Source organism: Palaemon carinicauda, chromosome 4, assembly GCF_036898095.1.
Source record: "Palaemon carinicauda isolate YSFRI2023 chromosome 4, ASM3689809v2, whole genome shotgun sequence".
Taxonomy (NCBI): domain Eukaryota; kingdom Metazoa; phylum Arthropoda; class Malacostraca; order Decapoda; family Palaemonidae; genus Palaemon; species Palaemon carinicauda.
In genome coordinates this window covers 32,996,948-33,023,562 of record NC_090728.1, presented here as the reverse complement: position 1 = coordinate 33,023,562, position 26,615 = coordinate 32,996,948, and the positions used below count along the sequence as shown (strand labels likewise).

Here is a 26,615-nt window from a genome sequence, read left to right as displayed (position 1 = left end):
GTACAATCTGCCAGACGTATGAGGTTGAGGTTCCTCAGGCTACCTCCATGCGTGAGCTGCCGCGTTGGGAGTTGCCAGTTACCAGCGTTGTGCAGCAACCTCCACCTTCCTTGAGGCAGGAATCTCTTACCACGCTACAACCTCCTCAACAATGGGGACAGGAGTCTTATGCCTTACAACCTCCTCTTCCTTTGAGGCAAGAGTTTCTTGCAGTAAGACCATCCTCGAGGCAGCAACCTCTTGAGGTACGACAACCTCTACCATCCTTGAGGCAGCCACCTCAGCTCTCGCAGCTACAACCTCAACTCTCGAGGCAAGCTCCTCAAGAACCTCAACTCGTGAGACAGGAGTCGCGTTCTGCGCAGCCGCCACCTCAACTCTCGCAGCTCACACCTCAAGAACCTCAACTCGTGAGTCAAGAGCCTCTCTCTGCGCAGCCACCTCAACCCTTGAGGCAAGCGCAACTCTTGAGGCAGGAATCTCATGCTATGAGTCAGCCACCTCAACGCATGCATCTGCCACTTTCTCCTCAGCTTGAGCCTCTTCCCATTCAACTTGAACCGCAGTCTATGCAGCTTGAGCCTCTCTCTGCGCAGCTACCCCCTCAACCCTTGAGGCAGACGCAACTCTTGAGGCAGGAACCTCACAGGATCAAACCATGAGGCAGGAGCCTCATGCTATGCGGCATCCTCCTCAACCCATGAGGCAGGAGCCTCATGCTATGCGACATCATATGGGCTCTCGTGGCATGGTTGGTTTCGACCTGGCCTTTCATTAGAAGGGGCTAGTGTTCGATCTCAAGTATGAGGTAGAAATTTATTTCTGTTTGAAAACGATGTTGTGTTGATATTTATCCATATTGACTCATTAGAGGTAATTTGAATGAATTACTACCAATTGTGTCACGTGGTGGCCCGGGGAAATCTGGTAAAACTCTCTGGTAAAGAGACTGATGTCTCACCAGGTAAATCCTCGGACAGCTAGATTAGTGTCAGGTTCAGATTTCTTTTAAGCAGCATGAGCCTCATCCCATGCAGCATGAGCCTCATCCCATGCAGCATCAGCCACACGCCATACAGCATGCTCTACATACAGCATGCTCTGCATACAGCATGCTCTGCATACCTTACCGCATGCTTCTCAGTCACACATCTTTGGTTGTTGCCAACTCACTAGACTGTCAAGCAGTTTCATAACGTTGCCTTCTAGTCTGCTGCTTTTGCACCAGTGAAACCCTCACTGAGAGAACTTAGCTTTTCTCGGATATGGTCCCTGTAGATGAGAAAGTGCTATTCTCCCTCCTTCTGATATTCCCTTGAGGACTCTGTCATTTGGAGAGGAGCCTTTAGCTGCGTAGCCTCCTATGGACTTTTATTTAAGCATAACATGCTTCCAGGGAAGGTAATGGTTCCACTTCAGTCGCTAACCCCGTCTGTTACCACACCTGCTCCCATAGACCTTGAGCTGTGTTGCAAGACATGCAGTCCAAGCTTAGTCCTTGTTAGAGGATTTTTTGTTTACGGAGTCAGTGTGTCACTGGGAAGACGTTCAACAACCAGCAGAAGTGACTTGTTGTGACGCAGTGCGGCAACCTCAGCAACCCGATAAGGAGTTGTCTGTACGACCCAGACAATCTAGACAGCTTCGGGTTGTCACTGTACTTCCTCGCTTCCCCATGGTTGACAGTTCACAGACTGTGCTGCAGTACCATGATCTTGTGTCCGGCTCCGTCAGACGACTGGCTTTTAAGAGCTCCCACAAGTCGTCGCTGTCTGGAGATTCTCAGATGGACTTTGGATCTGACCAAGGAACTGGGCCTCCTGGTCAATTTTGAGGAGTCCCAGCTCGTCCCATCCCAGACCATTGTCTACCTGGGTATGGATCTTCAGAGTCGAGCTTTTCGGGCTTTTCCGTCGGCCCCAAGGATCTTCCAAGCCCTAGAATGCATCCAGAGCATGCTGAGAAGGAACCGATGCTCAGTCAGGTAGTGGATGAGTCTAACAGGGACACTTTCATCGCTGGCCCTGTTCATCGTGTTAGGGAGACTCCACCTCCGCCCCCTTCAGTATCATCTAGCTGCTCACTGGATAAAGGACATGACGCTAGAGACGGTCTCAGTTCCTGTTTCCGAAGAGAGGAGGTCTACTCTCGCGTGGAGTAAGAACAGCTTTCTTCTCAAGGAAGTCTACCTTTGGCTGTTCAGAAACCCGACCGCCGTCTCCTCTCGGACGCATCAGACACGGGCTGTGGTGCGACTTTGGACGGACAGGAATGCTCGGGAACATGGAATCAGGAGCAAAGGACACTTCACATCAATTGCAAGGAGTTGTTGGCGGTTCATCTGGCCTTGATAAACTTCAAGTCCCTCCAGCTTAACAAGGTGGTGGAGGTGGACTCTGACAACACCACAGCCTTGGCTTACATCTCCAAGCAGGGAGGGACTCGTTCATGGAAGTTGTTCTAGATCGCAAGGGACCTCCTCATCTGATCAAAAGATCGAAAGCTCACGCTGGTAACGAGGTTCATTCAGGGCGATATGAATGTCATGGCAGATCGCCTCAGCCGGAAGGGTCAGGCCATCCCCACAGAGTGGACCCTTCACAAGAATGTTTGCAGCAGACTTTGGGCCCTGTGGGGTCAGCCAACCATAGATCTGTTCGCTACCTCGATAACCTAGAAACTCCCGTTGTATTGTTCTCCGATTCCAGACCCAGCAGCAGTTCCCGTGGATGCTTTTCTGCTGGATTGGTCCCATCTCGACCTGTATGCATTCCCGCCGTTCAAGATTGTCAACAGGGTACTTCAGAAGTTCTCCTCTCGCAAAGGTACACGGCTGACGTTGGTTGGTTCCGCTCTGGCCCGCGAGAGAATGGTTCATAGAGGTACTGCAATGGCTGGTCGACATTCCCAGGACTCTTCCTCTAGGAGTGAACCTTCTACGTCAACCTCACGTAAAGAAGGTACACCCAAACCTCCACGCTCTTCGTCTGACTGCCTTCAGACTTTCGAAAGACTCTCAAGAGCTAGGGGCTTTTCGAAGGAGGCAGCCAGAGCGATTGCCAGAGCAAGGAGAACATCCACTCTCAGAGTCTTTCAGTCTCAAGGGGAAGTCTTCCGAAGCTGGTACAAGGCCAATGCAGTTTCCTCAACCAGTACCACTGTAACCCAGTTTGCTGACTTCCTGTTACATCTAAGGAACGTAAGATCCCTTTCAGCTCCTACGATCAAGGGTTACAGAATTATGTTGGCAGCGGTTTTCCGCCACAGAGGCTTGGATCTTTCCACCAACAAAGATCTACAGGACCTCCCTAGGTCTTTTGAGACCTCAAAGGAACGTCGGTTGTCCACTCCAGGCTGGAATCTAGACATGGTCCTAAGGTTCCTTATGTCATCAAGATTTGAACCTCTCCAATCAGCCTCTTTTTAGGACCTCACATTAAAAACCCTTTTCCTCGTGTGCTTGACAACAGCTAAAAGAGTAAGTGAGATCCACGCCTTCAGCAGGATCATAGTTTTCACATCTGAAACCGCTACATGTTCCTTGCAGCTCGGTTTTTGCTAAACGAGCTTCCTTCACGTCCTTGGCCTAAGTCGTTCGAGATCCCAAGCCTGTCCAACTTGGTGGGGAATGAACTGGAGAGAGTACTTTGCCCAGTTAGAGCTCTTAGGTACTATCTAAAAAGGTCTTAACCTTTACGAGGACAATCAGAAGCCTTATGGTGTGCTATCAAGAAGCCTTCTTTTCCAAGGTCTAAGAACTCAGTTTCTTACTATTCAGGCTTCTGATTAGGGAAGCACATTCTCATCTGAAGGAAGAAGACCTTGCTTTGCTGAAGGTAAGGACACATGAAGTGAGAGCTGTGGCTACTTCAGTGGCCTTCAAACAGAACCGTTCTCTGCAGAGTGTTATGGATGCAGCCTATTGGAGAAGCAAGTCAGTGTTCGCATCATTCTATCTCAAAGATGTCCTGTCTCTTTACGAGTACTGCTACACCCTGGGACCATTCGTAGCAACGAATGCAGTAGTAGGCGGGGGCTCAGCCACTACATTCCCATAATCCTATAACCTTTTAACCTTTCTCTTGAATACTTTTTATGGGTTGTACGGTCGGCTAAGAAGCCTTCCACATCCTTGTTGATTTGGCGGGTGGTCAATTCTTTCTTGAGAAGCGCCGAGGTTAAAGGTTGTGATGAGGTCCTTTAGTATGGGTTGCAGCCCTTGATACTTCAGCACCTTAGAGTTGTTCAGCCTCCTAAGAGGAACGCTGCGCTCAGTAAGGAAGACGAACTTATTAAAGGCAGAGTAATGGTTCAAGTCGACTTCCTTACCAGGTACTTATAATTTCATTGTTATTTTGAATAACTGATAATATAAAATACGGGATACTTAGCTTCTTGATATACATGTACACTGGTTTTCACCCACCTCCCTGGGTGTGAATCAGCTACATGATTATCGGGTAAGATTAATATTGAAAAATGTTATTTTCATTAGTAAAATAAATTTTTGAATATACTTACCCGATAATCATGATTTAATTGACCCACCCTTCCTCCCCATGGAGAACCAGTGGACCGAGGAAAAATTGAGGTGGTGTCAACAAGAAGTACTGCAGTACCTGGCCACAGGTGGCGCTGGTGAGTACACCCCCCTCTTGTATAGCGATCGCTGGCGTATCCCTTCCGTAGAATTCTGTCGGGCAACGGAGTTGACAGCTACATGATTATCGGGTAAGTATATTCAAAAATTTATTTTACTAATGAAAATAACATATTTAAATAAAGACCAATACCTGACTCAAATTAAGAATTAATACTCTGGTTAAAATTTTTAGATATTTTCCATTTCCTTTAATGTACATTATACGTTTTAGTACTTTGAACTGTTATTTACCCTATAGATTATTGTAAAGCTTGTAAGTTTATTATATTATGTATTATTAAGTAAAGAGGTGATCAATCAACACAGCATTGGTTACTGCATTCTACTTCGCTGTGTATGTAAGAAAGCCTAATAAAAACATAATATTTTTGTCAGTCACTCCTTTGAGAATTGGCTGAAATAACATGCATTTTATTTGGCGTATAGTATTCTTACATGAAAGACATGAAAAAGTAATTTTTTTATTACTTTTTTTATTTCCAGACACAATGGTTTTACAACTCGAGAATGATGTCGAAATATCTTATCCAGGGGCATCTAAACCCAAGGATAAGAAAAAACCCAAGGATAAGAAAACTAGTAAAAGGAAGCCCAAACCAACAAACCAAGTTGCCAGAAAGAGAGGTAGACCTAGGAAAACTGCCTGTGTTGTCCAAAGGCCATCTGTATGTTTGGGAAATCCTAAAGCTACTGCTAGTGAAGATAATATAATTGAAACAGCACTTGCATATGCTCTAAGTTCTTTATCACCTATCAAAATAACAGGTGATTTTGATGTTAACTTTTCATTACAAGATGCTATCTCATCAGTGCAGAATTCAAGCAGTACTGTTCTTAGCGATGAGACAGTTCTGGAAAATAGTGATCTTGGGAAAAGCAATCTTCAGGTTATAAATAAAAGAAAAAGTACTTCTCCCAAAAGACAAAGAGTAGGACCAAAGGCCAGTAGTGGAGATTTGGGAAATATCTTGGGCAACACAGAAAGTATCTCCAACTGTCATAATGAAATTATTGCTTTATCAGATGAGAAAATACTTCCAGTAGAATCAGATTTAAAGCCCCTAACTACTTCAGTATCTTATATTAGTAATAAAAATCATTCTCCGCAATTGCAAGCCTTATTGTCTCTTTCAAGTTGTATTTCTCCTGCTAGCAGTCTGCTTCCAAGAAATGCAGTTTCAGTATACAAGAGTCCTACCCATATTTTTTCAAAGAGAGGCAGCCAGAGTACGCCAAGACGCAAAATAAGTCATGTTAGAGTCCTTGATTTTGGCACACCACGGAAGAAAACTAGTCCAAATAAATCACTAAGAATTACCAAAGGTTTAAAGTTTTCACCACCTGTAAAGGAAAAGAAGAAAGTGTCTTCTACATCTGTGAAAGGCCATACTATCATGGCTGCTGCCAAGAGGAAATTGGACAGCATTGCAGAAAAGGAGCCATCTAAAAGTGTAGATACTTCTTTGATGGAAGATACAGACAAAATAGTTCAGGAGGATGAGCTTGTCTCCCAAAAGATGAGTGAGACAGAAAATCGGTATCTAGGAAAATTAGATGAACAGATGACCCAAGATGGTGATGATGAAGAAAACTTTATTTTACGTATAGAAGATGAAGATACATGTAATTCTCTTATTGGAAATCCTGTTGAAGATAGTGACCTTCCATTGGAAACCCTTCATGAAGGAACAAGAGACAGCTCTTTGACCACTACTCAGATTCTCAAAAATATCTGTAAAATGCAAAATAAACGGAAAGAAGCTGATGCTGTACTAGCCGTTCCCGGTTTACGTGAAACTGACATTGCTCGCAGTTCGTTAAGTTCACAAAGTTTGATTTGCTCTGGCAGTCTTGCAACCCCATTCAAAACTCATAATAGTAACCAAACTCCAATTGTATTGGAAACTCCAACACCCTTTTTTCCAACCATACAAAAGGCTGACTTGCCAGATGGTGACTTGAATACCCCTCTATTGCAGTTTCCAGGCTCAGTGCTGAAGACGCCACTCATCAAAGACTATCCACAAGGACCTTATTCTAGTAGTTCAGCAGGTACTTCTTATTATCAACCCTCAGAACATTCTGTAACTGATTCTGAAGAACATTCCCCAAATAGATTATCTACTGTATATGAAAGCTCTGTCATGGAAGAGTTAGGAAATCCCTCAGAAGATTTTGATGATCACAGTGACATCCATAAGGAAAAGGAGAGTATAATACCTTCGGTGTGTTCAAACAAAACAAATACCACATCTCCAAAACTAACTAGAAAGGAGATGGGAGAGGTAATTGAACAAGAAATTGAAAAGCAGTTTTCTCTTGGCACTGCATCACAGAAATCTGATTCAGATGAAAATGACTTGTACTGTAATGATGAAAAAGAATTGCCCAAGCAAGATCACAGCATGTTTTCAAAGGAAAGGCTCTCATTACATAAGAAAGTTCCTCGCAAAAAATATATCAGTGATAGTAGTGCAAGTACATCTGATGATGAAAATAGTGACACACCTATTAGAAATTTGAAGAGCAATAGTGCTTGTGACATTTCATCAAAATCATCTGGAGAGGAAACAGATGCTTGCCAAGTACAGAAAAAACTTCATAAGGATCAGTTAGTAGATAAAAATCAAAATAGTAATAATGATTCTTTTGAAGCCAATGAAGATGATCTACTTAGGAAACTTGAGGAAAGATTAGAAATGGGAAAAAATGTTGTTTCTAGGAGTAGGCGTAAGAATGCATCTAAAAATGTAATTTCAGCTATTTCTGAAATTGATGTTACTGAAAATGAAAACAAGAAGAGTTCTAAGACACGGAGTAAGAACGGTAGTTTGTGTCTGAAACCTTTTGGTGATGCAAATGTTCGAGGGCAAGGCAAAGTTGTAGGTTCTGTTCAGAAAATGTACGTATCAGAATCTAGTTCTGATTTTGAAGGAGAAAAGGAGAAACCGTCCAAGTATTTGGAGACTTTTGGTTCAGGTGTTAGTTCATCGGATGAATCTGAGTCAGAGTCGTTGGGTGCTAAAGGATTTGCTTTAAATGTCACTAGAGGTACAGGGAAAAGTCTCAAGGTAGACAAAAAGACAAAAAGTGAGTCTTCTACCATTTTAGGATGTAGGAAAGATTATGATAATGGGTCATCAGAAGACTTTGAGTTTGTGACAGATTGTGTTAAACAACAGTTGCCAGATACTGGAAAGAATGTCAAGCAGAATCTTGAAAAAAAAGGTAGAGAAAAATTAGTTTCATCAAGTTCTTCAGATCACAAAAGCATCAACAATGCTACAGGAGATCCTCTGGCTACTAACTCAAGTTTTTCATCAAATGGGAAAGGTTTAGCAAAGGGGACATCATCTGACTGTTTGAATCTGAAGAAAAAAAAACAGATTGCCAGAGATAAAAAAGGTAAGGATAAAATGATATTGGATGATTCCCTATCTGAGACTGAAAATGTTAATAAATCTACGGTGTCTGTTACTAAAGGAAAAGGAGCTCAAAGCCTTGTGGGAGATGATTCTGCAACAAATAGTTCAAATACCAGAAACGGTAAGCAAGATTTGAAAGGCCGAAGTAAAGCAAGAAGTGGAATGAATCCATTGGGTAATTGTGAATCAGAGACTGAAGGGTATGTTAAAGATAAAGAATCTACTTCTGCAAGAAACATGGGCGATAGTCATCCAGTAAGCCAAAAAGTTGTATCTCCACCTAAGCAAAGAAATGTGAGACGAAGCCAGCGTACTACAAGGGGGAAGCGAAGCATGGCTTATTCTGAGCAACAAATGAGTGAACTTCAAAAGTCACATAAGAATCAGTCTAGGAAAGCAAAGAAAGATAATTTAGATGAATCAGTTATACCTAAGAAAAAGGATAAAAAACTTCCAGCTAAGGGATCCAAGAAAAGTTCACCAACCATAGATGTTCTGGAAGTAATAATTGAAGCAAAGGCTCAACAAACTCCTCTTAATCTTAATCCTGAAATGGAGAGGACCTGTAATTTAGGCTCAGATGATGATTATTTACCAGATATTGATTTACATTCTGATGGTGAAACGTGTATTGATCAAAGCTCAGATGAGATTGAATCAGTCCAGACTAAACAGTTAAAGAAATCTCAGAGTAATGAATGCACACTTGCTTCTCCTGAAACTGAAGGAAAAGATATAAGCAAACAATCCAGTCCAAAGAGTGCGGGCAAAATAGAAAAACATTCTGTAAAAGAATCTGAAAAGTGTAACAAAGGGAACAAGTTCAAGAACGATCAGTTAACTAAAAATGTTTCCACCAGAAAACATAGACATAAAAAAAGTGCGTGTGTCACTGAAGGCATTGATGAACAGCTGGAAAGTATATCGAATAAAGGTGGTAAAGCGATCTCTTCAATTCATCCAGACAGTCGGTTATATTCAGTCCTAAGCCAAAATTTTAGTCATACAAGTGAATATGAAAATGGGGCTAAGGACAAGGGGAGGAATGAAAAGGAGAAAATAACTGTAGAAGGGAATGTGTCTCCCATTGATGAGGTTTTAAAGGAAAGGGAAGGGAAGGGAAAGGATACTATTTTAAAGAAAAAGGAAGTAAGAAAGGGAAGGAAAAAGAATGAAATGGATATTCACAAATCTGAAAATAGTGGGAAAGTTGCAAAAAAACAAGAGACTAGTAAGAAGAGGATCATATCGGGAGATGCCAGCAAACCTCAAAATACCAATGTAGAGGCAAAGTTTGAAGATGAAAATATTGCTACAGTTCCAGGTTCATCTAAGAAAGGTTCACCATTTTCTGTGTGGGGAAAGGTTGCAAAATCTGATCCTGTTAGATTTAGCCCTGAAGTTCATGCTGATACGGTAAAATGTAAATCTAGTATAGATTTGTTATCCAGTTGGTCAAAGTGCTTCCAAGCATATGGGATGTCTCCAGATGTGAATGTCATAGACACTGATGAGGAAAGCCCAAGAAAACAGCTTCTTTTGTCTTTTCAAGAAAGTACAGCAAAGCCTTCATCTGTATCAGAAACTATGGATAGAAAAAATCCTCCTTTACTCTCTCAGGGTTGTGCCAGATCAACTCCGTATATCTTCACCTTAAAGAGACAAGGGTCCTCAAAGAAATCTGTTATTGATTATGCTGGGGAGGTTCATAACATTACACCAAGGCATCGTAAACGATGTAGGACGGACAGCGACACTTCTTTTGGCTCAGGTATGTTTTTTAGAAATTTTTCTCAGTAATAAATAATGTTATTACTATTAATTATGAGCGTACATTGTAGGAGAAGACCCCAAAAGGTTGTGGAGTTTCATAGCAAGCTTTCTTAGAATAAAATAAATTTGAGCAAAAAAAAGCAACTAAGTAGAATTAAGTACATATAAATATTACATACTCTAGTGTTTGTTTTCAATAATAGTCATGTACACTAGTCGTGTAGATATTCTGTTTATAGTAGAAAAGTAGAGAGAAATGAAGAAGAGTATCTTAATTTTTACATATTCCCAATCTAAATTCTTAAAAACTTCTAGGCATGCTGTGAATAATTTAAGAGGGATGGGGTCTCCCTATCTAGCTCCTTTCTCAATACAAATTTTCTCACTATCTTTATGTACTTTTAGGATTACTGTACTTCAAGCGTTCTAAGATTCCTCTAATCCTTGTTTTTGAAAGGCTTTTTATTACTTATGATGCTTTGACAATCAAAATCTTTCGCATAGTGTATTAATGCCATTCAATGATGTTTTTCAGTGTTGATTTTTTCATTAGTTGTTTAATTACATGGATGTGGTCAGTTGCCCTCTTGGTTTATTGAAGTCTAGCTATCATTCTATTTGGCCTAATATGATCTTTGTAAATATTTTATATTTTTCAATATTAAACTTAGCCGGTGATCATATAAGCTGTCAGCTCTGCTGCCCGACAGAAAAACCTAAGGACAAAATACGCCAGCGATCGCTATACAGGTGGGGGTGTACAGCAACTGCGCCATCTGTCGAGCAGGTACTCAAGTACTCCATGTCAACACAGAACCAATTTTATCTCTGTCGTGCCACTGGCAAGACCTACTAAATACGCTGTTACTAACTGGATTTGTTTTCACAACTATTTGGTGAAGTACACTATTCTAGTTTTGAGCTTTCGCTATGCAGGGGTTTTTTCTTCATCTCAAAACTTGAACTCGTTTTGGATAGATTTAATTATGGTGACAAAGAGAGTATGGACTCTCTTTCACTTTTAAATGGCCGACCCTTCCCTTAGCGGAAGTGTGTTTAGGTTTTTAGTAATTTTGCTTAACACGTTGTAGATCTATATATTTTATATCTCTCCGCCTTTATTAGGCCTCTTCGATTAACTTTCCATTTATTATAAACATATAAAAATAAATTTTTATGTTTTGTTTATATGCGACCTTTCCTGATAGTAGGCGGTCCTAACTTGGAACCGAAGTTAATCAACGTTGAGCCCGTTATATCGTATTTAGCCTTTAAAGAATTTAAAACTTTTTAAATTTAATGTTTTATGAAAGAATTTCTTTGATAGTCTTCGTACTGTTTTCAAAGATGAACTAACGTTTAGTTTTTTAGACTACGCAGTTGTTGACGTTCAGGACGTTCAACATGCGCTCTATCGTTACGATAGAGAGAGAGTGTATCACGGTTTCACTTTGCAGTAAGAGTAAATCGATTCTGACGTTTCGTTCATTCTTTCATAGCTTAAATGGTTTAAATTCTAAATTAAAGGAACTTTTTATTTGGAAAACCTTTCAGTTTTTTCCTTTAGCCAAATATTGACGATATATAATTGGGCTCTTCTCTCAGGTGCGAAATCAAGAGAGAAAGAGAGAGAGAGATAGAGACGGAGGGAGAGAGAGGAGAAAAAACGTTCCGTTCAAGCGGGTAACGTTGTTCTCGTGTTACTCTCCTCCCTAGTCGCTGTACGGGGAAGAAGGTAAAACGTTTCTAGGGTTTTATTCTTGTCCCCAGGCTATGTGCGGTGAGAGATTGTAAACGTAGTTTATTTGAACTAGTGTTTAGTCTCTTTCCCAGCCACTGAATTCTTTATCTTTGTATATGTTTTCTGTTTTTGCTAGTATTAATGAGCTGCATTATACGACTGTTTTCGCAATTACTACCTTTTAATGAAGGATAGAATTGCGTGTTTCAGGTAGAAATCAGTAAAAGTTTCGATTTCAGTGAAATAAGTGCAAAACAGAAAATTGAAGTGATAAAGTGATATGCGCAAAGTGTTACAGTGTTGCGTCCGAGGGTTCGTCTGTTCGTGCCTGTCGTTCACCTAGTCCGGGACCTCTTACAAGCTCCCAAGCCCAGGGGAGAAGTAATGTCGAACGACTTATGGGTTCGTCAGGCCTTGATCAACGAACAGACGTTTCCCTCCGTGGTTTCGGACGTATCTACCCAAGATCGCCCCACCCACACAAAGACGAGAGAGCCCATTTACTTCTCGTCTGCGGAAGAGGTTTCTCGTAAGAAACCATGGACCAAGGTCTCGCAGCTTATTAAGCGCAAGTCGGTCCCTTCCGCGCAAGTCCAACGGCCCAGTTGTAGCCACTGGGTCAGTTCGGACTCGCTGCAGTCTTCCGACGACTGCTCACCTCCTAAGAGAGGCAAAGCGGTACCGCAACAGGCAGTAACACTGTCTGTTGCCGCACCTGCTGCTGTAGACCCTAAGTGGTCTTTGCTACAGTCTATGCAGACACAGTTAGCATCTTTTATGCAGGAGTATCGTGCGGAGAAGGTTGACGCTGCACCCATTAGCCTACAACCAACCACGGTTGTGCGTACAGTAGACGCTGAGGCTACCTGCTCCTGCACTCCGCCTGTGAGAGTTCCACCACCCATGCGCAGTGTACCCTGCCAGCCGCACGTTGACGTTCACAGACGCACGCTACCCTCCGTTGACGTTCGCGAGTTACCACAACAACAGGAGGGTGGAGTTAAGTTGCTTTGTTTTGACGCGGTGCGTCAACCTCCGCATTCTAGAGTTGTTTTGACTGCTCAGTATAGACAGTCAAAGCAGTCTCGAGTGAACACTGTATGTCCTCACGCACCTGTTGTGGTTGACAGTTCAGTTGTTGACAGTTCACAGACTGTCAAGCAGTTACATGACGTTGCCTCCTGGTCTGCTACTAATGCACCAGTGCTGTATGTCCTCACGCACCTGTTGTGGTTGACAGTTCAGTTGTTGACAGTTCACAGACTGTCAAGCAGTTACATGACGTTGCCTCCTGGTCTGCTACTAATGCACCAGTGCTGTATGTCCTCACGCACCTGTTGTGGTTGACAGTTCAGTTGTTGACAGTTCACAGACTGTCAAGCAGTTACATGACGTTGCCTTCTGGTCTGCTACTAATGCACCAGTGAGAGACTCACTGAGATAACCTAGCTTTTATCGGACAAGGTTCCTGTAGATGAGAAAGTGCTGTTCTCCCTCCTACTGATATTCCTTTGAGGACAATGTCATTTGGAGAGGAGCCTTAAGCTGCTTAGCCTCCTATGGACTTTAATTAAATCATGATGATTTTTTAAGGATCTTCGTCCGGATCTTGTAACTGCTGCTCCTCGTTCGCCTAAACGTCAGAACTTACACTAGGCCTAGCTACTTCGAAGCCGTTGTTGTTAAGCTAGTGCTCTCTCGCTCTCCTAGAGAGCGTTACGTTGGCTAGGCGACTGGTTTTTGCACCAGGAGGAGTTTTAGGGATACAGCCTTTGATTTCCCTTCTTTTAAACTGGCTTATAGAGCGAGAGTCTGATAGGACACGAGAGAAGTTCTCGGCTTGGGAGTTCATGCCTCTGCCCAGATAGACTTCTCAATTCTGGTAGACTCGCCCTGGCGCCTAGCCAGGTCAACTTCTCAACTTTTGTCGAGCCTTTGAAGTTTTGCTGTACTATTATGTCACACATAACAAGGCTTCCAGGGATGGTAAATGGTTCCGCCTCAGTCGCTAACCCCGTCTGTTGCCACACCTGCTCCCGTAGACCCTAAATGGGCTTTGCTGCAAGACATGCAGTCCAAGCTTGTGTCCTTGATAGAGGACTTAAATGCGGAGAAGAACCTTCTGGCCAACAACCTTCCAACCGGTTGGTTGTGCGCCCTGTTGACGCTGAGGTATCCTACTCACGTCTGCCAGTTGAGGTGGTTCCTCCACCGATGCGACCCAGTGTGGGTTGCCAGTCGCACGTTGACGTTCAGCGACGCTCGGAGGTGGTTGTTGACGTTCAGTGTGTCACTAGGAAGACGTTCAACAACCAGCAGAGGTGACTTGTTGTGACGCAGTGCGTCAACCTCAGCAACCCGGTAGGGTGTTGACTGCACAACCCAGACAGTCTAGACAGTTTCGGGTTGACGCTGTACTTCCTCGCGCACCCATGGTTGTTGACAGTTCACAGACTGTGCAGCAGTGCCATGATATTGCGTCCGGCTCCGTCACGCATCCACCAGTGCGACCGGATTCAGCGAGTCAGACGTTGCCCACTCCGTAGCCGTTTCCTCATCAGTTTCGGATGAGGACGTTGCTGAACAAGACGATCAACCCCCAGCCCTGCTATCCATCCAGAAGATGCTGAAGAAGGAACGCTGCCCAGTCAGGCTGTGGATGAGTCTGGTAGGGACACTGTCATCCGTGGATCAATTTGTGTCACTAGGAAGACTACACCTCCGTCCTCTTCTATACCATCTAGCTTTTCACTGGAAAAAGGACAAGACGCTAGAAGCGGTCTCGATCCCGGTTTCCGGAAAGATAAAGTCTTGTCTGACTTGGTGAAAGGACTATATCAACCTTAGAGAGGGTCTTCCCCTGACTGTTCAGACTCCTAACCACGTTCTCTTCTCGGACGCATCGGACGTAGGCTGGGGTGCGACATTAGACGGTAGGGAATGCTCGGGATTATGGAACTCGAGTCAAAGGACAATGCATTTCAACTGCAAGGAGCTACTGGCAGTACGTCTGACCTGGAAAGCTTCAGGTCTCTCCTTCAAGGCAAAGTGGTGGAGGTGAACTCGGACAACACCACGGCTTTGGCGTACATCTCCAAGCAAGGAGGGACCTACTCTCTGACATTGTACGAGATCGCAAGGGACCTCCTCACCTGGTCAAAAGGTCTAGACATTTCACTAGTAACGAGGTTCATCCAAGGCAACTTGAATGTCATGGCAGATTGTCTCAGTCGGAAGGGACAAATAATTCCAAGAGAATGGACCCTCCACAAGGATGTATGCAAGAGACTTTGGGCCACCTGGGGCCAGCCAACCATAGATCTCTTCGCAACCTCGATGACCAAGAGGCTCCCAATATTTTGCTCACCAATCCCGGACCCAGCAGCAGTTCATATAGATGCCTTTCTACTAGATTGGTCACATCTAGATCTATATGCATTCCCTCCGTTCAAGATTGTCAACAAGGTACTGCAGAAGTTCGCCTCTCACGAAGGGACAAGGTTGACGCTAGTTGCTTCCCTCTGGCCCGCGAGAGAATGGCTCACCGAGGTACTTCGATGGCTAGTAGACGTTCCCAGAACACTTCCCCTAAGGGTGGACCTTCTACGTCAGCCACGCGTAAAGAAAGTACACCAAGGCCTCCACGCTCTTCGTCTGACTGCCTTCAGACTATCGAAAGACTCTCGAGAGCTAGAGGCTTTTCGAAGGAGGCAGCCAGAGCGATTGCTAGAGCAAGGAGAACATCCACCCTTAGAGTCTACCAATCGAAGTGGGAAATCTTCCGAAACTGGTGCAAGTCAGTATCCGTATCCTCGACCAGTACCTCTGTAACTCAAATAGCTGACTTTCTCTTATATCTGAGGAAAGAACGATCTCTTTCAGCTCCCACTATCAAGGGTTACAGAAGCATGTTGGCATCAGTCTTTCGTCACAGAGGCTTAGATCTTTCCAACAATAAAGATCTACAGGACCTCCTTAAGTCTTTTGAGACCACGAAGGAGCGTCGTTTGGTTACACCTGGTTGGAATTTAGACGTGGTACTAAGATTCCTTATGTCAGACAGGTTCGAACCGCTACAATCAGCCTCCCTGAAAGATCTCACCTTTAAGACTCTTTTCATGATATGCTTAGCCACAGCTAAAAGAGTCAGTGAGATTCATGCCTTCAGCAAAAATATCGGATTCTCATCCGAAACGGCTACATGTTCTACAACTTGGTTTTCTAGCCAAACACGAGCTGCCTTCTCGGCCTTGACCAATATCGTTCGATATTCCAAACTTATCGTATGGTTGGAAATGAACTAGAAAGAGTCTTATGTCCTGTAAGAGCTCTTAAGTTCTATTTAAAACCTTTACGAGGCCCGTCTGAAGCTTTATGGTGTTCAGTTAAGAATCCATCTTTGCCTATGTCAAAGAATGCTTTATCCTATTTTATCGACTGTTAATACGAGAAGCTCATTCCCATCTGAATGAGGAAGACCAAGCTTTGCTGAAGGTAAGGACACACGAAGTTAGAGCTGTCGCAACTTCCGTGGCCTTTAAACAAAATAGATCTCTGCAAAGTATAATCGACGCAAACTATTGGAAAAGCAAATCAGTGTTCGCGTCTTTTTATCTTAAGAAGGTCCAGTCTCTTTACGAGAACTGCTACACTCTGGGACCATTCGTAGCAACGAGTGCAGTAGTGGGTGAGAGCTCAACCACTACAATTCCCTAATTCCATAACCTTTTTAATCTTTCTCTTGAAATGTTTTATTATTGTTTTTGGGTTGTCCGGAAGGCTAAGAAGCCTTTCGCATCCTACTTGAATTGGCGGGTGGTCAAAGTCATTTCTTGAGAAGCGCCTAGATTAGAGGTTTTGATGAGGTCCTGTTGTATGGGTTGCAACCCTTCATACTTCAGCTCCTAGGAGTCGCTCAGCATCCTATGAGGATCGCGAGGCTCAGTAAGGAAGACGTACTTAAAAAGGCAGAGTAATTGTTCAAGTCGACTTCCTTACCAGGTACTTATTTATTTTATGCTTGTTATTTTGAATAACTGCTAAAATGAAATACAAAATACTTAGCTCATAATAATGTCAACATGTAATGCTGGTCTCTACCCACCCCCCTGGGTGTGAATCAGCTTATATGATCACCGGCTAAGTTTAATATTGAAAAATGTTATTTTTATTAATAAAATAAATTTTTGAATATACTTACCCGGTGGTCATATATTAAAGGACCCTCCCTTCCTCCCCAATAGAGACCCAGTGGGCCGAGGAGAAAATTGGTTCTGTGTTGACATGGAGTACTTGAGTACCTGCTCGACAGATGGCGCAGTTGATGTACACCCCCACCTGTATAGCGATCGCTGGCGTATTTTGTCCTTAGGTTTTTGTCGGGCAGCAGAGCTGACAGCTTATATGATCACCGGGTAAGTATATTCAAAAATTTATTTTATTAATAAAAATAACATATTACGGAGTGTTGGGCAGTAATTTTTCAGGTCTTTTGTGTCTCCCTTTTTGTGAATTAGTATAATGATAAAGCTTTTCCAAGCTGTAGGTATAGAGCATTCTTGCAGACATTTTGTGTAGAGTTCATCCAGTTTTACTATGAAATCTCCTCCATCTACGGGTATTATTAAATCAATTGTTAGGCCATCACCTCCCGCACCTTTGCCTCTTTTCATACCTTTGAACGCTGTAAAAATTAGGGTTCACTATATCTCAAGTTATTGCTAAAATCTTTCTTTGGAAAGATTGTTGGAGACAGTTCAATTGCATACCATTTTGATTAACGGTATCTTGAAGGGTTCATATGTATGTTGTGATTGTTGGCCTTTGGGCCCTGTATTGAATGCTGGGAATGCGGTCTGATAACATTGTGAATTTAATTTTCTAGTTTGATAGAATTATACTTTGAGGTTGTGATCTAGTAATCTTTTGAATTTAATTTGTTGGTTATTGTAAAATTATAAGCTTAGTTCCACAGTAATTAGAGTTTTAGTTATATAAATGAGTAATTATGTGATACAGAAATATTTAGAAATGTCAATCTGGAGTTTAGATTACCTAAAAACCTAGACTACTGTACAAGTATAGGCCATTTTTAATTGTTTACTGGAAACTAATTGCCCAGTTTTTCACTGACTATCCACCCCCACTAGAGTGTTGGGGTCAGCAATATGAGCATAAGGAGGGGTTCCTAGAAATAAAGGGAAGTTTCATAATTAGATGTTATTTCTATACTTGGCTGTTGATTATATGCATGCTCTCCCTCCTCCCCACTGACTGATAACATCAAGAGGGTAGGGAATTACTTTGATTGCGATGTTTTTTACCCCTTGGCTCATTTGAAGCAGCCGGGGAGATTTTAAAGTACCTGTACTGGTAGTTAATTTTATGTTGAAATATTCAATTTTATTGGGTCAGTATGGGGAAGTGAGCAATTTAGGTCATATTTCTCAAGATATTATTTCATATCAAGATATTATTTCAAGTTAGTTACAGATTTATAATTGGAGCTATAGGGCCTGGTTTAAGTTAACTCCTATTAGTTGCTTTTCTCGTTTAAACTAGATTTTGGTTGGTGGGTTTCTTAATACCATTATTTGGTTACAAATTTTGAGTCAGAGGTAAAATTACACAAAGGTAACGATGTTAAACCTTGATTATTTTGCTTAAATGCTATTGTCCCTCCTTCCAGGGAAATGTGATATTCAGAACATAAATTCCAGGCAATTTCATAAAAAAAAATTTAATTCCTCAAGTAATATTAATTATTTCAATGCCTGCCTGAAAGTTAAGGAAGCTCTCACTTCCATTCCCAATACTTACAGTGGCCATGATTTTTCTGCATAATTCATTATACTTAAGAAGGATAAAAAATCAAAATGATGGTGGGATGAAGAGGAATGTATTTACTTTTTTATTTTGTATTCATTTTATGAGCATCTCTTTTCGGTGGAATCCAAGTTTTAGTTTTGTCTTGGCATAAGATATTCTTTTATTTTCCTGTTAGGCCAAGGCTTTTTATTTTTATAATTAATATCACTTGAACGCCAAGTAAGTATTAGGATGATTAATTTTAATTCAGAAATTTGCTTTTTACCTCTGGAGAAGTCACCCATAAGCTTATTACCTTATTTCTTTTATGTTGCGGTTCTTATACAGATGATGCCTTAGGTCTGTTTGATTTTATATCATCTGCTTTTAATTTTTTTGCAAGTTAATAGTTTATCTCAGTATGAAATGCCAGCATGATAGTTGTATGAATAATCCTAAATTGTGTTTACATACTGGAAATACTAGATTTATCATATAATATAGTTACATTACTATTTGCATTGGACAAATGCATATTTAGTTGTCGTAAAGTAAAGATTTGTAATTGTATGAGCACATTTAAAATGTCACAAGAAAGGGTATCTTCTCTACAGTGCTTTTTGGTACAAAAATTCTTCTTTAATCTGCTATTTTACGTTCACTAATCCTGGGAGTTATAAATTACCCCCTAACCTATCTACAACTAGATTTTTAATAACATTTTCTGACTTGGTATCTATGTTTGTCTGATAACAATATCCATAAATTAGGGGCTATATCTTTGAAAAGAAAGTTAATTTTAATTTAGTTATTGTTTATAGAACCAGTTTAAAAGAATTGAATGGATTAATATATTAGCAAATGTAACCACTTGTTTCTTCATGGTTATAATGCAAAAGTATGACTTTTTTATATATGCTAAATAGACTTTTATCAAGTATTATCCAAGGTAATGTTGTTGTTCCAGATTCTCCATCAGTTTTCAAAAGGAGGTGCCTAGCTTACCGACAGGATGAAGCTGCTGCTGAATCTGGTACATTTTCAGACATGTGTACAGAAGTTGAATCTAGTGAGGTCAGACATGAGGTATCGCCAAATACCGAGATGATAAATTCAAGTAGTGGAGAACCCACCAATGATACAGTTTTAACAAATTCAAGTAGTGAAAAAATAACAATTCATGGCTCCGATAAAAAAAATTCAAGAGTTTCTGAAGAATCATTATCATTCTTAAATAGTAGTCATGTGCATGAAATTGAAGACCAGTTAAGAATGTTGGATGGTGATTACATGGAGGCAGCCACCTCGGCTATTTTGTCTGATACTGGGGAGAATTCCAGTAGCTCGGGTAGAATTACAAGTAAACAAAGTTCGGTAGGGCAAATAGAATCATCTCTGGAATTGAAAAATGATTGTCTTATATCCTTTAAGTGTCTTCCATCTACGCCAGAAAAAGAAAGGAAAGAAATATGTCATTCTCTTGTTAAAGATAAGAAGGCATTAGTAGCATTTCCTAGTGTATCAAAAGATTGTCTTTCTCCTAATATAAAAAAGCAGTTGTCCTTTGAAACTGAGTCCAGAAGAAACTCGTCTGATAAATTAAGAAATGAAGGTCAGCGAGTTTTAGGTTTAGAAGACTCTCATAATGTAATCCTAAGTTCTACTAATGAGAGAAGTGATGTTCTATGTTCTCCAAGGGAAAATGTTGTCCAGAGTACTTTGGGGAAAAGTGATTTATTGCCATCTGAGCATTCGTTGAATACTAGTGAGGAGGGTGCTGATGTATCTTCTGCATCAGAAAAACATTCTGAAAAGTATAAAAAACTAAGTGATTCAAACATTACTTCAGCAACTTTGGAGGAATATGATAGTTCAATGGCTCATCAGCTGAGTGAAAAACCTCAGTTAGAAGCAATGCTTACTGGTGATCAGCTTGTCAGTCATTCCATAACTAGCCCAACTATAGAAACTATTCCAAGAGGTGAGGAACCTCTTGGATCTCTCTGCAATTTTATCAGTCAGGATAGAGATAGACAAGCAGAGGAGGAGGAGCCTGTTACGAAAAATGAAAATCGGGTGGCCTCAAGTTGTGAATCCCTTGAAGGTAGTGAAGATGGGGAAACATGCACACTTCGTTATTCAGATATAATTGATATCTTCTCACAAAATTTAACTCAAAAAAAGGATGAACAAATGGTTAAGAAGTCTCCGAGAAAAAAGTATGAAATGATTAATGTTAATGCGAGTACCTATAGTGAAGACAGCAGCCCAAGAAAGAACTCTAATTCAAACTTGAAAATGGCACTTGGAGTTGTTAATCCTGTGAAAAAAGACTGTTCTGTGAGTGGTTTGGGAAGTCATGATGCAAAAGTAGGAATCTGTGAGTTGGAATTGGTTAAGAAAATGGAAGGTGAAGAAATAGAAAATGGGTCTAAACCTGAGAAATATTTGAAGACCTCTCCCCTTCAAGCAAGTCCTCCTAAAAAGAAACCACGTAGGATTCAACCAATCAGAGTTGGAGAAGTCAGTCAGAATCGTAGAAGAACTTCCTCTTCTGTATCTTCGATGGAGGAAAGAGGGGAGAAAGATATAGTAGGCAACTCCAAAGGTAAAGGGTAACTACCTTACAGTAATTCTTATTTGCTGATTAGTAAAGATAATGATAGTGAAACATTAAAGATTATACAGTAGTGAATTTATAATAAATTACAATTTATCTTGTCTGATCATGAAATTTGAATAATTTGACTATAAAAATGTTTGAAAGGATGACATGAGAATTGTATATAAATGTTGGTGATTGTTAATGTTAAAGGAAAGTTCTAGGTAGCTCATAAGCATTTATCATTATTTACAGTATATACGTCAAATATTACATATACAGCAATTGCCCTTAATATTTTCTTAATGATCTTGTTAAAATTACAATACTTGATTGTGTGGTGGAAGTTATTTTAAATGAAACTTGAGATCTTTTATAATCAAAATCATTTCAGTGATCTCCCTCAAAAGATTTCAGTGTTATAAGTTTTGTGGACCCTATCATTCTTCTTTTTCCCACAGGCAAGGGAAACCAGAGTGAGAGAAGCATTTGTTCATGGTCAAGCTCAAGTCCAGGTCCTCTTCGGATATCAGATTCGCCTCGAGGAGTAGATTCTCCTGCTGCAAACCTTGATAATGTTTTTGTGCCTTCACCTTGTTCAGCTCTTCCATGTATAGTTCCACAACTTCATGAAAATGATACAAGTGTTGTGAATTCAGAAGTAAGAGCTAGCTCTGACTCTGCTAATATCAACTCTTGCCAGGACTTGGTGAGTGATCCCACAAAAGAGATGGAAATGATTTCAGGCATTGTCGAATCGGAGACATCACAAGACACAAATGAAGACCTTGGAACTGGAAGGTAAGATGTCTTTCTATTTGAAGAGGTCAATACAAAAGTACATGATAATGTATACAGGATTCTTTAAGAAATTTGATTTTCAGTAACTTTCTATCTCCTATTGCACTGCTCTTTTTTTGTTTATCATCCTTCCGTCATTTGTCATATTTATATAGATTTTTGTGTTTAAAAGCATTCTATTTCTTTATAAAAATTGGCTTCCTTCACTGAAAAGGAAATCCTAACCATTATGAATTATTATTTTGTTCCTTACCATTGAATGTAGTCAGGGATCCGTTGTTTGGTTTCATTCATACAGTTTTACATCTATTATAGGGAATCTTCTTATTACAGTACTTCTCCCAGTAAAGTTTGGAGGAGGTTATGTTTTTTACCCTGGCCATAATTTTTTTCATAGACTGGTTAAACTTTCAGGGATTAATTGTTATGTTGTGATGAGGAAGTAATTCAATTTTGAAAGTACTAGGTTCAAGGTCAATCAAGGTCGAGCAAAAGGTTGAACGATTTAACCCTGACCTTAACCCCATGTTTGCTCATGGTAGTTACACTGACTTCCAATCCCCCTACCTTCTAAATTAATTCTGGGAAATTTATACTTGATACATTTGAGGATATGTGCTTTCACACTATACCTTACAGTACTACAATAATTGTGAATGCCCCTTAACTGAAAAGACAAAAACTGTTTAGTTGTACGGGACCAAATAAAGTACAGCATACTTGGTTACCTTATAGGCTAGACAGTTACATAAGTGAGTGTTTGTAGCACTTGTGTAATAATGGCTTTTTATCTTATCTATTTAGTGTTTCATACTCAAAAGTTTGAAAGTGTCCTGCATTTGGTGTTTTATAACTATGAATACTGTTACTTTTGTCTTTTCTCACAAGGCTGAAATACAAGTAATTTTTCTATTTATATGATGAAATATAACCCTGTTTCATCATATAACTATAGTCAATTCTCTTTAGTGAGGCATATTTGCACCGACTCGCTAGGGTGCCCTTTTAGCTCGGAAAAGTTTCCTGATCGCTGATTGGGTAGACAAGATAATTCCAACCAATCAAATAGCAGGAAACTTTTCCGAGCTAAAAGGGCACCGCTGCAAGTCAGTGCAAATGCGCCTCATTAAAAAAAAAAATTTCAATATTAAACTTACCCGATGATCATATAGCTGTCAGCTCTGCTGCCCGACAGAAAAAACCTACGGGCGGAATACGCCAGCGATCGCTATACAGGTGGGGGTGTACATCAACAGCGCCATCTGTCAAGTAGGTACTCAAGTACTCGATGTCAACAAAGAACCAATTTTCCCTCTGTCGTGCCAATGGCAGGACCTACTAAATACGCCGTCCCTAACTGGATTTGTTTTCACAACGATTTGGTGAAGTACACTATTCCAGTTTTGAGCTTTCGCTATGCAGGGGTTTTATCTTCATTTCAAAACTTGAACTCGTTTTCGATAGATTTAATTATGGTGACGAAGAGAGTATGGACTCTCTTTCACTTTTAAATGGCCGACCCTTCCCTTAGACGGAAGTGTGTTTAGGTTTTTGGTAATTTTGCTTAACACGTTATAGATCCATTTATTTTATATCTCTCCGCCTTTTTAGGCCTCTTCGGTTAACTTTCCAATTATTATAAACTTATAAAAAATAAATTTTTATGTTTGTTTATATGCGACCTTTCCTAATAGTAGGCGGTCCTAACTTGGAACCGAAGTTAATTAACATTGAGCCCGTTATATCGTATTTAACCTTTAAAGAATTTAATACTTTTTTAATTTTAATGTTTTATGGAAGAATTTCTTTGATAGTCTCGTACTGTTTTCAAAGATGAACTAACGTTTAGTTTTTAGTCTCCGCAGTTGTTGACGTTCAGAACGTTCAACTTGCGCTCTATCGTTACGATAGAGAGAGAGTGTATCACGGTTTCACTTTGCAGTAAGAGTAAACCGATTCTAGCGTTTCGTTCATTCTTTCTTAGCTTAAATGGTTTAAATTCTAAATAAAGGAACTCTTTATTTGGGAAACCTTTCAGTTTTTTCCTTTAGCAAATAACATGTTTTAACGATATATAATTGGGCTCTTCTCTCAGGTGCTAAATCAAGAGAGAAGAGAGAGAGAGATAGAGACGGAGGGAGAGAGAAGAGAATAAACGTTTCGTTCAAGCGGGTAACGTTGTTCTCGTTTTTTACTCTTCTCACTAGTCGCTGTAGGGGAAGAAGGTAAAACGTTTCTAGGGTTTTATTCTTGTTCCCAGGCTTTATGCGGTGAGAGATTGTAAACGTAGTTTATTTGATCTAGTGTTTAGTCTCTTTTCCAGCCACTGAATTCTTTATCTTTACAGTATTTATATTTTTCTGTTGCATTGTAAAACTGTTTTCACAATTACTACCTTTTAATGAAGGATAGGATTGCGTGTTTCAGGTAGAAATCAGTTAAAGTTTCGATTTCAGTGAAATAAGTGCAAACAGAAAATCAAAAGTGATAAAGTGATATGCGCAAAGTGTTACAGTGTTGCGTCCGAGGGTTCGTCTGTTCGTGCCAGTTGTTCACCTAGTCCGGGACCTCTTACAAGCTCCCAAGCCCAGGGGAGAAGTAATGTCGAACGACTTGTGGGTTCCACAGGCCTTGATCGACGAACAGACGTTTTTCCCTCCGTGGTTTCGGGCGTATCTACACACGTTTGCCGACGTGAGATCGCCCCACCCACACAAAGACGAGAGAGCCCATTTATTCCTCGTCTGCGGAAGAGGTTTCTCGTAAGAAACCATGGACCAAATCTTGCAGCTTTTAAGTGCAAGTCGGTCCCTTCCGCGCAAGTCCAACGGCCTAGGTGTAGCCACTGGGTCAGTTCGGACTCGCTGCAGTCATCCGACGACTGCACACCTCCCAAGAGAGGCAAGGTGGTACCGCAACAGGCAGTAACTCCGTCTGTTGCCGCACCAGCTGTTTTAGACCCTCAGTCACGACGGACAGTAGCTCCGTCTGTTGCCGTTTTTTGTAGACCCTAAGTGGTCTTTACTGCAGTCTATGCAGACTCAGTTAGCTGCGGTTATGCAGGAGTTTCGTGCGGAGAAGGTTGACACTGCTCTCGTTAGCCTTCAACCTGCCACTGTTGTGCGCCCAGCTCACGCTGAGGCTGCCTGCTCCCACACTCCGGCTGCGGAGAGCTCCACCTCCGATGCGCAATCGACCCTGCCAGACGCATGTTAACGTTAGCCGACGTGCGGCTCCCTCCGTTAACATGCGTGAGCTACCGCATCAGCAGTGGGAAGGTGGAGTCAAGCTGCCGAGTTTTGACGCGATGCGTTAGTTTCCGCAACCCACGGCAGTCCCCACTACGCACCACCACTCCGCTTTGGTTGTTGCCTGCTCCCACACTCCGACTGCGGAGAAGGTTGACGATGCACCCGTTTGCCTACAACCTGCCACGGTTGTGCGCCCAGCATGGCTGCCTGCTCCCACACTGTTGTTGTGAGAGCTCCTCCACCCATGCGCAGTCGACCCTGCCAGACGCATGCTGACTCCCACAGACACACGGAGCACTCCGTTGCCGTGCGTGAGCTACCATAAGCTGCCGTGTTTTGACACGGTGTGTCAGCCTCCGCAACCCACTGTGGTTACCGCCACTCGCCCGCAGCAGACTAGTCGGTCAGGAGTTGAGGCTTCCCCACACAGCTTTGGTTGTTGCCAGCTCACAGACTGTCAAGCAGTTACATGACGTTGCCTTCTGGTCTGCTACTAATGCACCAGTGCTGTATGTCCTCACGCTCCTGTTGTGGTTGACAGTTCAGTTTTTGACAGTTCACAGACTGTCAAGCAGTTACATAACGTTGCCTTCTGGTCTGCTGCTTTTGCACCAGTGAGACCCTCACTGAGATAACCTAGCTTTTCTCGGACATGGTTCCTGTAGATGAGAAAGTGCTGTTCTCCCTCCTTCTGATATTCCTTTGAGGACTCTGTCATTTGGAGAGGAGCCTTAAGCTGCTTAGCCTCCTATGGACTTTAATTAAAGCATAACAAGGCTTCCAGGGATGGTAAATGGTTCCGCTTCAGTCGCTAACCCCGTCTGTTGCCACACCTGCTCCCATAGACCCTAATGGGCTTTGTTGCAAGACATGCAGTCCAAGCTTGTGTCCTTGTTAGAGGATTTTTTACGGAGAAGAACCTTCTAGCCAACAACCTTCCTACCGGTTGGTTGTACGCCCTGTTGACGCTGAGGTATCCTACTCCCGTCCGCCAGTTGAGATGGTTCCTCAACCGGTGCGACCCAGTGTGGGTTGCCAGTCGCACGTTGACGTTAAGCGACTCTCGGAGGTGGTTGTGGACGTTCAGTGTGTCACTAGGAAGACGTTCAACAACCAGCAGAGGTGACTTGTTGTGACGCAGTGCGGCAACCTCAGCAACCCTGTAGGGGGTTGACTGCACAACCCAGACAGTCTAGACAGTTTCGGGTTGACGCTGTACTTCCTCGCGTCCCCATGGTTGACAGTTCACAGACTGTGCAGCAGTACCATGATCTTGTGTCCGGCTCCGTCACGCATCCACCAGTGCGACCGGATTCAGCGAGTCAGACGTTGCCCACTCCGTTGCCGTTTCCTCATCAGTTTCGGATGAGGAACCCTCTGATGAGGACATTGCTGAACAAGACGATCAACCCCCAGCCCTGCTATCCATCCAGAAGATGCTGAAGAAGGAACACTGCCCTGTCAGGCTGTGGATGAGTCTGGTTAGGACACTGTCATCCGTGGTTCAATTTGTGTCACTTGGAAGACTACACCTCCGTCCTCTTCTGTATCA

General features: G+C 41.8%; 1 protein-coding gene across 1 annotated transcript in view; it reads left to right on the top strand.

The window, feature by feature from the left end:
• Positions 1-5,151: 5,151 nt before the first annotated feature.
• Positions 5,152-26,615, top strand: part of LOC137639361 (fap1 adhesin-like) — a 52,086-nt gene continuing 30,622 nt past the window's right edge. The window contains exons 1-3 of the mRNA XM_068371636.1: positions 5,152-9,859; positions 19,377-21,017; positions 21,473-21,812. Of these exons, the coding sequence (XP_068227737.1) occupies positions 5,152-9,859; positions 19,377-21,017; positions 21,473-21,812 (6,689 nt within the window). The remainder of the gene's footprint in view (positions 9,860-19,376; positions 21,018-21,472; positions 21,813-26,615) is intronic.